This window comes from Juglans regia, chromosome 3 (genome assembly GCF_001411555.2).
Source record: "Juglans regia cultivar Chandler chromosome 3, Walnut 2.0, whole genome shotgun sequence".
NCBI classification, from domain to species: Eukaryota; Viridiplantae; Streptophyta; class Magnoliopsida; order Fagales; family Juglandaceae; genus Juglans; species Juglans regia.
The window spans coordinates 2,056,349-2,072,408 of NC_049903.1; the positions used below are offsets into that span (position 1 = coordinate 2,056,349).

A 16,060-nucleotide genomic window follows, 5' to 3' on the forward strand; every position below is an offset into this window, starting at 1 on the left:
GCATGTGAATGTCATCCCAATCAGAGTTCAACCCTTCCGCCCCACACTTAGCTAGAAAGTCAGCCACGGCATTACCTTCACGAAAGATGTGATTCACTGTGTACTCCAGGCTATTCAGATGTTCTTGTAGCTCCTCCCAGAAATCTTCTAAATACCAAATGGGGCACTTATTCTTATCAATCCAATTAACCACCAGTTGAGAGTCGGTCTCTATTTGAACCCGATAAAATCCAAGCGCGTGGCATCTGCGAACACCTTCCAATAAGCTTTTGAGTTCAGCAAAGTTATTGGTACCCAAACCCAAGGAAATAGAATAAGCCACAAGTAATCTTCCATCCTCATCCCGAATAACACCCCCAGCGCCCGAGGTGCCAGGGTTCCCGAAACTACTACCATCGGTATTGAGTTTTACCCAGCCTTGACGGGGCCGGTGCCATTTTACCACCCGGACCCTCTTGGGCTTAGGGAGTAAAACGGAGATATCTAGTCTATTCAAAATATCCATGTCCTGGACGGAGAGGGAACGCACTTTCATGATCTGGTCCATGGTGCGCCGGAGCCAAAGTTTAATTGCGTGCCAAACCGACTCTTTTGAATGAGCTTTATCTTCATACCGGGCTTTACAGCGCCTCTCCCAAAGTTTCCAAGAAATAATAGAGGGCAGAAGGCCAAAGATGATTCTAACCTGTGAAGACTTACCCGCACGACGAAACCAAAAATTAATTTGATCATTCCAAGTGTAAAAAGAGGCCATATGAACCCCTAGGTGAGTGGCCGCTAGACGCCAAATGTATCTTGCGAAATCCCCCGTGCAGAGCACATGGTTCAGGTCCTCAATATGGCCCTTTTGACAACAATTACACTTAGAGGCCATTGAGACGCCCACCATTCTAATATTTTTGTCAACACTGAGGCAATTGTTAGTAGCCTTCCACATCATGATGGAGATCTTCTTGGGGAGATGAGTGTGCCATATCCACTGAGCCCAGGGTAAGGGGGGGCCCGAACCCTTATACAGTCCCAGGCGCTCTTAGTAGTAAACTTTCCCTCATTATCCTTCAGCCAAACAAGCGCATCTTGACCCTCCTTCCGTCTAGCCAAAAAATCATACAATTCATTGGCTTTCTGATGGCCCACTAATCTATTCAGGAGGGAAATATCCCATTCATTCTCAATGCGACACTCATTTATCTTAATCAATGGGTGTTCAGCCACAGGATATTGATCGTAGAGCGGACCTTCGTCGTCCCAATTGTCATACCAGAAAGAGATATTACCTTCTTTCACTATCCATTTGGAGCTATTTATCACATCTGGAATACTTCGGACAATAGATTTCCAAAAGCGGGTCCCTTTAGTAGGAGTTAGGAGGGATAAGTGATTCCCTTTAACATATTTACCTCTGAAAAAATCCGCCCAAAGAGAGTTGCCCTTGATAAGATTCCAGGCAAGTTTCATGTGTAAGGCTCTTTGAACATCCCCAAAATCCCTAATACCCAAACCACCTTCGTCCGTAGGCGTACATATATGCTTCCAGGATATCCATTTCCTCCGACTCTTGCCTCCAGCTTCACCCCAAAAGAAAGAGCTTAGGAGCTTATTCAAGCTACATAACACCACTTTGGGGACATCTAAAACAGCAAGAAGGTGTGTGGCCATACTAGATAAGACGTGACGCAAGAGAATAGTTCTTCCACCAGTAGAGAGAATCTTCATCTTCCACCCTGCAATCTTCTTATTCACTTTGCCCAAAAGATCACCAAAATCACAAGCCTTCAGCCTACCATCCACGATAGGCACCCCCAGGTACTTAAAAGGAAAAGATCCCTCGGTAAACCCAGTATAGCGGAGAAGAGCATGTTTCCTCGAGACTGAGATTTTGCTGGAGAAAAAAATGGCACTCTTCTCTTTACTAAGCATTTGACCAGTCCACTCCTCATATTGATTCAGCACTTCCATCAAACCTTTCATGCTTTTTTTCCCACCATTTGCAAAGATAACTATATCGTCGGCATACATTAGATGAGAGATAATCGGGGTCCCTCTAGCTTGAGTAAATTGACCAATTTTTCCTTTTCCAAATGATTTCTTAAGGAGACGAGAGAGTACCTCTTGCATTATGATGAAGAGGTAAGGCGATAAGGGGTCACCTTGCCGTAGGCCTCGCTCACCTTTGAAAAAACTCATGGGGGTCCCATTCATCATGACAGAGTACCACGGTGAGGATATACAAGAGTTAATCAGGTCACAAACATTAGGAGAGAACCCAAAACTGGCCAAAACATGTAATAAGAAATTCCAATCTACTCTATCATAGGCCTTGGACATGTCAAGCTTCACCAGAACATTGCCTCCAATGGACTTCCTATGAATAGAGTGGACCATTTCCTGAGTTAAACTGATATTCTCAAAGATACTACGTCCGGGAATAAAAGCCCCCTGCTCCTGTGATATCATTTTAGGGAGCAAACTAGTCATACGATCCACAATAATTTTGGAGCAAATCTTATAGACCACGGAACAAAGGCTAATAGGCCGAAACTTTGCAAAATCAGAGGGGTTGTCCACCTTCGGGATTAAAACAATATAAGAAGCAGTGAAATTTTTTGGAAGCATATGGCTATGGAAGAAATCAACAGTGGCTAAAAGGAGGTCATTTTTAACAAAATCCCAGCAAACTTTGAAGAATCCTGATCCAAAACCATCAGGCCCTGGACTGCTATCGATGGGAATAGAGAATAGAGCATCCTTTACTTCCTCTATGGAAGGGTCTCTACCAATGGTCAAGCTATCCTCATTAGTAATAATGGGAGATATCAGGTCACTCAAATTTGGGAGAGCTCGGGGACTACTTTGACCCAGAAATTCTTGGAAATGAGCAACAGCGGCTTTATGAATTTCGAGAGGGTACTGTAAGACCCTACCATCAGGCATACTCATCTCTTGAACTCTTTTATGCAATTTGGCCTTTAGGAAAGCATGAAAGAATTTAGAGTTTTGGTCCCCATCTTTCAGCCAGCGTTTCTTGGCCATATGGGCAAGTCTAGTATCCTATCTGCCCAGCCAAGTTACAAGTTCCAGCTTGGTGGCTATGAGATCCACATCGTCCTCGGCATTAAAAGAAACTTGAAGACGGCTTTCCAAATTTTCAATACGATCCTCTAGGCCTTTGATAATGACGTTAGTATTACCAAAGACACTTTTATTCCACTCCTTTAAAGCCACCTTAACCCTTTGTAATTTAGAGGACAGTTGATTAATCCATGACCTAGGCCCTCGCGTTTCCACACCCCCTCCACAAAACTATAGAAATCTAAGTGATCAGTCCACATATATTGAAAGCGGAAGGGACTAGGACCATACCTGAAAGAATTCTCCCCCATCTGAATAGCCAAAGGGGAATGATCCGAAGTAGAGCGCGCCAATACCTGGTAATAAGCATTAGAGAAAAGATTAAGGAAATTAGTATCAATAAAACATCTGTCTAACCTGGCCCAGCTGCGCGCTTGTCCGCCTTGCCCATTACACCAGGTCATATTCGGGCCTTTTGAGCACATCTCTATCAGACCACAGGTATGAATACACTGGTTGAACTCTTCCATGGCTACAAAAGGCCGAGGACGACCACCTCTTCTTTCTGAGTCATCCTTAATTATATTAAAGTCCCCGCAAAGAACCCATGGAATACCGGCATTCCCCATATTCTCCAAATCCGCCCAAAGTTCTCTTCTTTCATTACGGTTGCACTTAGCGTATATAATAGATAGAAGAAAACTATGACCATTCTCCTCTACTTTCACAGTAATAAATTGATTAGACCCTGCCACCCATTGTATCGAGACCAATGAGTTCCACATCAACCAAATTTTACCACCATGCACCTCATTTGTGACAAAATAATTGCAGCTGAATCTTCCCAAGAATGACTGTATTCGATCCTCTAACAAAAATGGCTCAGCCAAAGCTATGATATTAGGACTAAATTGTTTAATAATCTTCCTCAACCTCCTATAAGAAGTGCCTACTCCCCTAATATTCCAAAAAACAATAGGACTGATCATAATTTAAATTTGGAAGGACGAATTACCACCCTGGTAGCGCCCCTTTTTTGGCCTATTTTCCTAGGATTGTTGGAGCCCTCAGAATCGGTACAGTATTCCTTGCGCATGTCATCATTTATTTTGTCCCTCTCACTCTCGTGATCTGACTGGGAAAAGAGTAACTCATCCGTTCCTTCCTCTTCATTTCCCACCAAAAACTTCTCATTAACACTGATTGCAAGGGGCCTTGCCTTTTTCTTCTTCGATTTCCTCTTTAGACTTATCAGAGGATTCTCCCATTCTTCACCCAAACCAATTACTCTGTTCACAACCGGGTTCATGTCTTCTGTGTTAATCTCTTGTGGGTCTGGTAGGGGATAGGTAGATTTAACGATTTGTAAGCTCTCTTGCTGAAATATATCCACAACAAGTGGCTCTTCATCTGGTATATCATCATTCAGCTGATCCACAAAACTGGTGTCGTCCTGTCCGTTACCTGTAGCCATATTGGGTCTTATTGTTCCACTAAGCTCCTGGTTATTTGCGCTGCTCGACCCTTTAGGCTCTATGCATTCTTCTTCTACTTCTACTACATTCAGGTCGTGGGTGGCATGCTGCACTTCTTCTCGTTCGATTCCCTTCACCTGGGGAACTAGTTGGGCCCCTGTTTCCTTGTCTGTATTATTCTCCTTCTTCGATGACCCTCCTGCTCCATTCTTCTCTTCCTGATTTTTCCCAGCTTCTAATTCTGTCTTGGATTCTGTTAAAGACCCTTTCTTGATCCAAACTTGGTTCCCAGTCCCTTTCCTGGTATGATCTTTACCATTGCGGCATGTTTTAGAATTATGGCCCTGTAGGTGACAGTTGCAGCAGTAAGCAGGTAGTGTTTCATAGACCACCTCTTGTCTCCTACTGTGAGGCAGCCCTGGACATCCAAGCCAGAAGTGAGTGATTGGATCTCGAGAGGCATCGACCTCTAAACAAATCCTTGCTCCATCAGTTCTTGTAGCGCATGTAGTCGGATTGTCTCTACGAATGAACTTTCCAATTGGCGCCGTAATCATTTTCAATACCGAAGCATGGTAAAAATGAGGGGGAAGTCCAGGCAAAAAAACCCAAACAGGCACGCAAGGCGACTCGTATTCCTCTGTGTACTCTGGGGACCATGCAAATGGCCTATAGCATACACCATTAATCTCACAAGATTCTCTGAACAGTGCTTTATTGAAATCCTCTTCTTTCGACATCCTGATGAAAACATTTCTTGGACTTTGCATCGCCGAGACCACAGGACAACAGGATAATCCCCATCGATTACGAATAAAAGATCTTATAGAATCAAGTGAAGGTCTTTGACGGAGGAATTTTAAGACAATAGAAAAACGAAATGGCCTAGCAGTAGCCTCTATTTCATCTGCAGAAAAAATAAAGCAAATCTCACCTTCTAAGACTTTCGGTGGTCTGGGCATAATCTCCACTTCCGGCAGCGGTTGAGGTGCTGCGAAGACCTCAACAAACGTCCGGCGGGCTGCCACCACTTCGACGTCCGCCATGAGCCGCTCACACTGTCTGCAGCCGTCAGTTCCGTCGAGGAGGGGCGGACTCGCTGGCCATCTCCCCACTGGACGGAAACCAGAGCCAACCCGGGCCGGAAGACCCTCGGCGAGGTCGCCTGGGTCCGGCGACTTGGTCTGTGCCGGCAGTGATAGCCCACTCGCCGCCGGTGATCGGCGTTCGCGCCTCTCTCCTCTGAGCTGCTTCTTCGTCAGACGATCGCCAAACCAGAACCAACCCGAGCCGAAAGACCCTCGGCGAGGTCGCCTGGGTCCGGCGACTCGGTCTGTGCCGGCGGTGAGAGCCCACTCGCCGTGGATGACCGGCGTTCACGTTTCTCTCTCCTCTGAAGTTTTTCTTCTCCGTCAAAACGTTTTTGAATTTTCAGAGAGTTTTCTCTCTCCTCATTTTTCCGCTTGATAGGTGTACGGGTGGCAATGCCTCTCATTGTTGGAACAAAATATAAGATAGGCTTGTATTTTGGGATGACAATATGTGACACGACCATTAATCTAACACGAACACGACACGATAATTTGATCCGTTTTGGATAACCTGTTATGACCCGTTAAGAAAGTTAAAATTACAATTATACCCTTATACCTAAAGATAAAATTGTTGAAATTTTAATTTCGCTATTTTAATTGTTTGGATAGTAATTTTAGACTTGTAGTTAGTTTTATATTTTTTTTTTATAGATATTGTGATTTTAACATTTATCTAAAATTATGTTAAACTTAATTAGAACAAACGGGTTAATTTTGGATCTATTCAACCCTTTACATAAACGAGTTGAAACAGATCGAGTCGTGTCGTGTTAATATATTTCATAGTATTCACTAATGGGTTAAAATGAGTTGATACGACACAACCCGTTATGTTAATGTCGTGTTAGGGTTTGAAATTTTGACACGATAAGTTTAACGGATCGTGTTCGATTTGATCCATATAATATAATATACGTATACATATTTTGACACAACATATTAACACAATTTGACACCCTTACTCGTACTCTTCCACACTCGCTTGGGCACCATGATCCAACACCTATTTAGCCAACAACAAATTTTGAACAATCCGGTTAGAACTTTTCAACTCAAAACATCCGGTGCACGTCCATACGTGTGTTGAAAATTTTCATTTGATATTAACTTGGCTTGATTATCATAATAATCAAATCACTTTGATTTGATTTTCATAATAATTAATATATTTATTTTATCTTATCTCAATATAATTTTTCAATAAATAGGAATCCACATCTTATATTTAATAATAATTGAAAATAGCAAATATATAGCCCTCAAAGTCTATCTTCTTCCTCTCTTCTCCATCTTCATTTATATTATATTTAATTTTCTATCATAGTATCATAACTATTGCCTAACGTCAAGCTCGATCCTATAGAATATTTCTTCCTCCACTAATTTTATCTCTCACAAAATCTTTGTTAGCTTTACCTCTTACAAGATTTTCATCGCCGTTTAATTATGCATCGTCTCACATACATACATTTGGAGTATCTCTATTAGCTGTGAGACATTTTTTATTGGATTTTGATCTCTTGTAAACATTGTTTAAAGCCCTATATCCAATTTTGATCATATAGTTGACTAAGGCCATATACAACCCATTGTTGGTCACAATTCCAATTAATGGATATGAAGACTACATACAAATCTCAAATTCAAGATTTCAAAGTTCTCCACATTGAGTTTGAATGAGATGTTGAAAATAATATTAGATCAAAAACTTGATTTGATATTGTCTTAACTTGATTTTCATAACGATCATTTTGATTTGATATTATCTTGATTTGATCTTCATAATAATTAAGATATTTATCTTATCTTATCTTAATATAGTTTTTTTTATAAATAAGAAGTATTCAATAACAATTAAGAATAATAAAGATGTAAGTGTAACCATTAAAATCTAATCTATCTTTTTCATTCTCTCTTCTCCGTATTCTTTTTTATTATATTTTATTTTTTTATTAAAGATAATTTACATAATTATCAAATCATCTCATTTGATATCATATTCTGCAATCTGTAATTGCAAATGGCAAACTTTCGTTATGAAAAGACATTGCGTCTTGCGAAGGTAAGCCGATTCAAACTTTTTAGAAAGAGTGATATATGCCAGAGGCCAGGCGGCTTTGCTTTGTACTTTTTGCCTTATCCTTGTGACGAGGTGGTCTTGCAAATGAGGCCGCCCACTGTGAGGAAATGGGAGCGACTGTGGCTCCCTCGGAGAGGCAGAAACTACAGGCGACGACGAAACCCAGGCCCATGTCCCTGGGCTCGATCTCGTATCACATGAATGCACTACACAGTACAGTGTGTGCGCGATCTCATACTTATTTCCTTTATTCTTTGTTTTAGTCAATACTGTTTTTGCCGTGATAAATATTAAATCTATAAAAAAAAAAATATTTTTTAATTCCAACAGGCTGGAGGTTTGTAGGCACAACACGGGTGACGGCCGACGGGCAATCGAGTTTTCATTCTTTCGTGACATGCTTATTCTCAAATTCTACTATTTTATAATTAGTAATTTATTAAAATTAAGTTGTTCATTTTTCTTTTAAGATAGCTTTAAAATTTCTTTTTTTTACATTTCATGTCTTTGTATGGAATATAAAGTCATATTTTCAAAAAAAGTAATGTTGTGACATGTTTTTTGGCTATACAGGGAGTTAAGGGTTTAAATTTGGATTGGTCTAGTAATAGTTGCATATCACCTATCAATTTAGGAGGTATTTTTTGCATAGACAGAATTAGTCTTTCTTATTTAAAAACTTCTTAGAGCATGTTTGGGATTGAGTTTGAAAGCTTAAAAAATACGTTTAACTGTTTAAAAGTTCTTTTAAAGAAAAAATGATATGTTTGGTAAATTTATAAAAAAAAATTAATCACCTAAAATAGTTGAAAGTCTACTTTTTTAAAAAACACCAAATTAAAGTTTTTATCAAAAAGTTCTCGTAGATAACTGTATATTTTAAAAAAAAATTAATGTAACTAATTTTAAAAGTGTCTTAGATACATATTTATCAAACAGTAAACAACTTTGAAATATAGAGCTTATTATTTTAAGTTATAAGTTATAAGTCCTAAAACTTTAAATTGTATTTCTCACCATAATCTCAAACAACATACACTTAGTGTCGTTCCTGGTAAGTTGTTTGTGTTTTACTTATTTTGTTATTCTCATTTGCTTGGGTGTTTTTTTTTTCAGGTTTTTATATTGTTTAGGCTTGATTTTCTTTGTATTTATTCTATTTTAATCTGTACGTCTTTTAGGTTTATGTTGTCTGGTTGTTTTAGTATTTTTAATGCTAAGTTTTGGATTTTTATGTTTATTTATATTTTTCAGGTGTCTGGTTGTAACTACAATTTTTCTCCCTTCATATGAGAGCTTTCAATAAAATTAAAGTGCCATACTCTTCTTAAAAAATAAATATTTTCAACTAATAACAACTTAGAGTACGAGAACAAAAATTACCTAACAAATATATATATATATATATATATCTTGTTTTTACAAGCTATAGTAATGGTTAAATAGTGTATCTTACTTTCTTTTTTTTTCTGTCGTATTTGAATGTTAAAGTCTAAATTTTCACATCTCAATATCTTTATCTTATGTAATTCGAAAAAAAGAAAAATATTATATGGATTTATTTATCATCATTTTAATAATTATTTTTTTATCTTATAATGTGATAGAATAAAATTATTATCCTAAAATAAAAGAAAATTAAAACTAATTTTATAATAATTAATAAAATATTATTAAGAATGAAAAATATTTTTTTATGACAAAAATAAAAGCAAAAGGTTAGGCCTAGTTTATTTTCAATTAGGTGAGATGAGATTTTTTAATATATGTATAAATAGGATCTAGATTTATTGAGTATAGATGAGATAAGATAAAATTACGTTTATTTATAAGAATAAATGAGATTAGTTTAATTTTTTTTTTAAGTATTTATAGGAGCGGGATCTATAATTAATTATATTATTTTTTATAATAAAATATTATTAAAATATTGAAGACCGTGTATGAACAGTATTACCAAATGAAAAACTGTTTTGACTTTTCCTTTCCGTCGTTTTACTGGAGTTGCTGTATAGTCTAATAACTGTACAAAACAGTAACAAGAAGGACGAAGGGTCAGACGGCAGATCAGGAGAGGGTCATATCAGTTTTTTTTTTACAGTACAGTTGATAAACAGTAATAAATTAATAAAAAATAAAATAAAATAAGATAAAATGAGATAAAAAATAAATATTTATTTTAGAAATAGTCTAACCGTACTAAATTTAAAAAAAAATTCAAAATTTTTAATTTTATTACTGAAAGCAAACGAGACTTAGTTGAAAAAAAATGATCAAGTGCATGAAAATTGGGTACGGGCAAAGCTAGGTCCTGAGGAGAGAACATGGACCTCGAAAGGCAAAAGCTATCGGTATCTGAAGTCTGAAGACTACTGAAACGTGAAAATCAGACAAAATGCCCACAGGTCTCTTCTACAAAAACCCAGATGTCGACGCTTGAAAGTGCGCGTGGGTGCGTGCAACTGGCTGGCTTTTCTGTGGTGGGTGGCAATAAATAAATAAAAACGGCGACGTTCGGTCAGCCGGCAGGCGGTTGATACTTTGTCACCCTCTGCTGACGATATCTAGATTTCTTTTAGAAAAATGGTTGCCCTCTTAACTTGCCCACCGCTAGTGTATTTAGTTCTTTATTTATTAAATATTTAAAAAAGCTACTAGTAAATTTGTGTGTTAAAAATAATAATAAAATAAAATAAGGTGGCACGACTCTTTCTTTGAAGGAGGTTGATACGAGACCGATGCATCCGATGATAGTGCTTTTTTATTATTTTTTAATATTATTTTTAAAAATGCAAAATATACATTTTCCTTTTTTAATATTCTTTTAAAAAAAAAAAAAAAACAAAAATGCTTCTTGCAATCATGTGAGGGAATCGGCATACAATCATAGCCCATCTAAAAAATGAAATAGTTTCATTTTATTGGCAAAACACCCCCTTCTCCCCTTGATTGTTTTTCTTTCTCTCCGAATCTTCTTTTATTTTCTTCCACTAAAAAAACTTCATTTCCAATTACCATGCCTTTTATCTTTGCATATCCAAAAATTTCATTCTCTTCTTCTTCCTTCTAGGCTTATTTGCAACATGAACCTTTGCTACATTGCCAAGATGCATGACTATATGTACGATATTTGAGTTTTGCATTTTTCACATGCTGCAAGCTTCCGTGTTTGCAAATCACAAGTAAAAATATTTAGATAACTCTCATAGTAGTCAAATGTAAAGGGAACAAGATTTTAAACGGCGAACCATTTCTCGTCTTAAAACTAGCTCTACATTTTGCCTCTTCTAGCCTGTCATGACTGGAGCTCGCTGGGAAATACCAACGTTAAACAATCAATAAACAGAATTGATAAAAAAAAAAAAAAATTACCACAATGTTCCAAAGTATGGGTTTATGAACCGAGTGAGAGGAAGAGAATAAATCGATTTGCACATATCCTTCACAAATTTTGTAATCAGCTCTTTTATATCTCGATTTTTTGCCGTTCAATTTTTTACTTACGAAAAAGAGTCCTAGAAAGGTACCTCGATTTTTGGCCATTCAGTTCTTTGCTTGTGAAGAAGAGTCATAGAAAGTTATGGAATAGAAAAAAAAGATTTTACATGAGTATAGAATAAAAAAAAGAGTGCAGATATTTTAACTCATTTGCTTAAAACTATTGAAAAGTGGAGGGAAGAAGAAAGAAACGCTTAAATTTGTAGAAGAAATTTGAAAGGCTCTGTTTGGAAGTCTGTCATCTCAATATATTTTTTTTAATTTACTTGACGTAGCACCGACTGTCTGTAGAAGAACTACTGGAGACCGAGGGAATTAGAAACAGCGAGACCTGCTGCATGAAATGCAAGCATAGTTTCGTCTCCACCGGATTTAAAAAAAAAATTGTGATATTAGATTATTAAAAAAACTATTTGTTAAAATTTCTTTATTCGTTAAAAAATAAAAATGTAATAAGCTTGTTAGGGAGGAGATAATAAACTTGGATAGGATAGGATAGGATAGGGGCCCTATAAATATTAACCACACCGCGTCTAGCCGAAGCTAAACATCATGATGATGGCAGATAATTAAAAGCTTTTTCTTTAATTAAGTACTCGACAACCATTTTTCTATCGTGCTGTTTTGTTTTTTAGCCACCATCAATTAAAGACACAATCCATGTAGGTCCAATTCCACACACACCCACATATTAATATGACAATAAAGAACTGATCATGTCTTTGAGTATGATGCCCGACCAACCGATGCACTAACAGCTAGGTAAAACAAAACAATACAAAGGAGAGTTATGGAATTTGTAACTCTTAGGAGCTTGTTTATTCATACAGAGAATGTGAATAAAAAGATAAAAATAATTAAAGAAAAATGAGATGTAATTACAGTATTTATAACCTCAAAAAAACAAAAACAAAAACAAAAAAACACCGAACTTTCGATCTTCTATTGGGTTTCCAAACAAGTTCTGCAATGTGAACGCTCCCTCCTCCAACTATTATTGCATCCATTGCCTTACATGGAATTCTCCTATAACTGAATAACGACAACTACTTAGCCAAAGAAACCCATTTGAACCGGATCAAAGAGAAGACAAAAAATTAAAAATTAAAAATAAAATTTACCATTTATGAATTGTTTAGGCCGGGAGATCATTTTTTCTTCTGGGATTTGTCGAGAGAGCGTATATTCACTAGCAAGTAGAGAAATGAGAGTCCTGTCCGAAAGCTCCAAGCATCCTACAAGCCACTTCCAGCAATTTCCCTGTTTGCCATATGCAATTAGGTACTGAAGGTTAACTTTAAAGTCAACGCAAGATAAACCATCTTCATCACATGCACTTTATATATATATATATATATATATATATTAAATGCGAAAGAGTAATTGAATTGTTCATTTTCAAAACAAATATAAGATCTCAAGGTCAGCCATATTAAAAAAAAGAAAATGTGAACAACCTGTCAAAGACGCGAGCAAATCATGTCATCTCTGATTATTAACGTATATGATATAATAATTAAATACTATAATGTCTGCAAAATTGAATATAGACAGACTATTGTTGGCATTGAAGGTGTGGTGGGGAAGGAAAATCTAAATCTGGTTCACAGCTTGGCAGCCCTGGATTTTCTGCTTTTTTCTTTTCTTTTTTTTTTTCTTTTTTCACGTCTATTTTAATCACAAGGATTCCTTGCTAGGCAAGGCCATGGACCCCTCTTAACAATTGAAAGAGAACCTTCTTTAGCTTCATTACCTTTTTCCATTTTTTTCTCAATTAATTTAGAAAGTTTAGAGATCATCTTCATGGCTACTTCCCACCGACAATTTCTGCTACCATTTACAGTCACAAAACAACTTCCATATCACCACTAAAACCGAATACAAAACATTTGATTCTCCTCGATTTTTTCTTTTTTAATAAGTAAAAATATTATATATATCAAAAGGAGTAACCAAGTAGAATGTATACAAAAAAACATCTTGCCCATATTAGAAGTCCCTAATGCCGCAAAAAGCCCGTGAAAAAAAACCCAAAATACCCCAACCCCTTGTTTACCGTAGAACTAAAACTCTACCCCTCGACTTGGCAATACAAACTCTCTCCCTCGTGTCACGCGTGTATGTATTTCTTAACCGAGAGCTTCCAGCGATAAAAAGGTCGAAAATTTATAAACAGATAGCCAAAATAAAAGCACCGGAACAAAGAAAGATGATTGAAAACTACTTCCACTCAAATCAATCAATGATTACACTAGGTAATAGTTTCCCTATTGCGGCAATACAAACATGGCCAATCTTGTATCAGTGAGCTATAAAGGTGGATCTTCTGCTACCACACGCAATTTACCAAAACTCATAAAAAAGCCGAACGTCTCCCAATGGTGAACGCGTATTCTATGATTCCAACAATCCCACCACCACCACCACCACCACCACCAACCATTATCAACATTAACAGTAGCTAAAATTCGACAACTGGGTCCGGCACCTGTTATCCCTCCCTAACAAGCTCATACCTAAACCGAAACCCAGAAATTGGTCGGAGACCAGGCACAACATAAACCAATCTCCAACGAAACTCAACGTTTTAGTCAACCAAGCCTTTCCACTACCAACTTAAGCCCAAAAATCGTATGAATGTGACTGATATTCATTATCAGCACCAGATAAAACTAGAGCAAACTAATTACTTGCGAGCGACCAATATCTGAACGAACCGAACACGAACTAAACAAGGAATCAAGAAAAATGTAGGAATGAAGGAAAATAATTACAATAACTTACCTCTTCTGGGCTTGTTGACAACCTTGACAACTGGAACTACGCCTTTCTTCTCTGTCTTTAGCTCCTCCTCCTCCTCCGCTGGAAACAAGACCCCATCAATCCCTTGCACAGAAATTCTCCCATCCGTGTAAATATCGGGGTCAAACAGATATGCCGATCCATCTCCCTGCCCGAATTTCACAGACCCATCAGCCTCCTGAGCCACAACCTTGTGCGGCAACCTCAGAGTATCGTACCGGACCTTTCCGAACCTCCTCACTGCGTTGTACATACTCTCCTCGGTCTGATACTCTGGTATGATATGGTAGTATATTATCTGCTCGGGTGCACCGGGCTCGCTCAACTGGTCCGTCGTCAGCTTAGCCATAGCCTCGTCGTTGGGGGCCAAGACGGTCAAAACGTATCCCTCGGACACCAACCGTCCCATTTCGGTGGCAAGGGAGGTTAGATTGACCAAAATATCGGCCATCTCGTTGTATCCACCGTAATGTAAAAGAGTGTGGATGAAATCCTTGACCTGGCGCATTCCATTGAAGTGACCGTGGGGTCCTCCGGGTCCTGGCGCCGGGGCCGGAGCCAGGGATGGGCCCGGTGCCAGCGCGTCGTAGATTGGAAGAACCGGTGGGGCACCTGCTGGTGCTGGTGCTGCCGGTTTCTTCAACCGGTGGGTCCTAGGATCCACCTCGGGCGCACCCTCCGGTAAGACCGCAGAAATCGACCTTAGATTCCTTCTCCGGTTGAAATCCTCCTGTACGGATCGTGGAATCAGCAGCCGTTCGATCCCGTGAATCAGGCCGTCGGGGCGAACGATGTCGTCCGGGCGAACAATCTCGGCAGAGTCGATGATTCTCTTTCCGGAACCGTGGCTTCTCAAATGCACGTGACCATTCCAGAGGGTTGGATGCCGAACCGAGCCGGAGGAGTTACGGGGCCACTCGTCAGAGCCGATTCGTGTGGGAAGAATGTGGAACATCAAGAGGGTTTGGAGGGACTTGAGGTTGCCGGGTTCGAGCAGGAAGCGCTTGAACTCGGGGTCAAGCCCGCGCTCAAGAGCTTCATTTCTCGGCGCGAAGATTGTGATGTTGTGTTTCCCCACGGCTTCTTCGAGAGTCTGCAAAAGAAGGGCTTTCTCAACGAGCTCCGCGAGCTCGGTGTAATGGGAGTCGAGGAGGGCAACGAGGACCGAATTGGAGTTTATCTGGCTTGAGCTCCCAGAAGAAGAAGATTTAGAAATATGGTTTGGTGGCAATGCGGAATGCGTTGCAGATAATAAGATGGCGAAGAAGAAAACGAGCTTGGAGACACCATAGACGTGAGAACCCATGGCGCTCAAAGAGCAGAAGAGCTTAAACCCTCTCTCTCTGAGTCAGGTATTGTAGCTTGGTATCAGTAAAGGTGGGGGTGGGGGTTTTCTTAGGGTGTAGAAGAGAGAGGCAATGAGAACGGATGGAGAATAGAAAGAGAAACGGAGTGGAGACTTTTGAGTAAAGAGCAGATGAGCAAATTGGGGAGCTGTGTGAGTCTGTGTATTGGGTTCCAACAGGCTGGATGAAGGGACCACATGCGACTGACAGCAGAACCGGCGCGGCTTCCAACTCCCAAGCCAAGACTTTAGCCACCACCACGCCCTTTTGTAGGTAATAAGTATAATTACAGCGTTTTGTGAGTAATATTTTCTTTTGCTATGGCTCTATACTCTATACTATGCTATTCCATTATACTATTGTGATGTTTATTGCTTAATTTTTTTGAGATAGCTTAATAATTTTAGTGGTTGTTAAGTGTATTATGATTTCATTTTCTAAGATTATTTTCTCATCCTACAGTTTTTAAGCTAATTTTCCGCGTCTAACATTTTTTATTTAAGTTTATGAAGAAGAAAATATAAATAAAGGGAGGAAAAAATGGTAGGTGGGGGGAGCTCTACAAAGCCGAAGTAGAAGCCGAGTTTGATAAGGGCACATGGAGCTGAAGGGCAAGCTGTCGGTGGCTGCTTTGTGTCTTGTGAAAGAGAACTCATAAAAAGAGAAAAGAAAAAAACAAAAATTAAGTGGCTT

The 16,060-nt window shown here is 38.8% G+C and overlaps 1 protein-coding gene across 1 annotated transcript; it reads right to left on the reverse strand.

Moving 5' to 3' along the window:
• Nucleotides 1-11,982: 11,982 nt before the first annotated feature.
• Nucleotides 11,983-15,499, reverse strand: LOC109011891 (fasciclin-like arabinogalactan protein 17). Its single transcript, XM_018993258.2, has 3 exons — nucleotides 14,004-15,499; nucleotides 12,341-12,479; nucleotides 11,983-12,251 (listed from the first exon to the last, which is right to left on the reverse strand). The coding sequence occupies exons 1-2, from the start codon at nucleotides 15,325-15,327 to the stop codon at nucleotides 12,409-12,411; spliced, it is 1,395 nt and encodes a 464-aa protein (XP_018848803.1). The 5' UTR covers nucleotides 15,328-15,499; the 3' UTR covers nucleotides 11,983-12,251; nucleotides 12,341-12,408.
• Nucleotides 15,500-16,060: the final 561 nt, after the last annotated feature.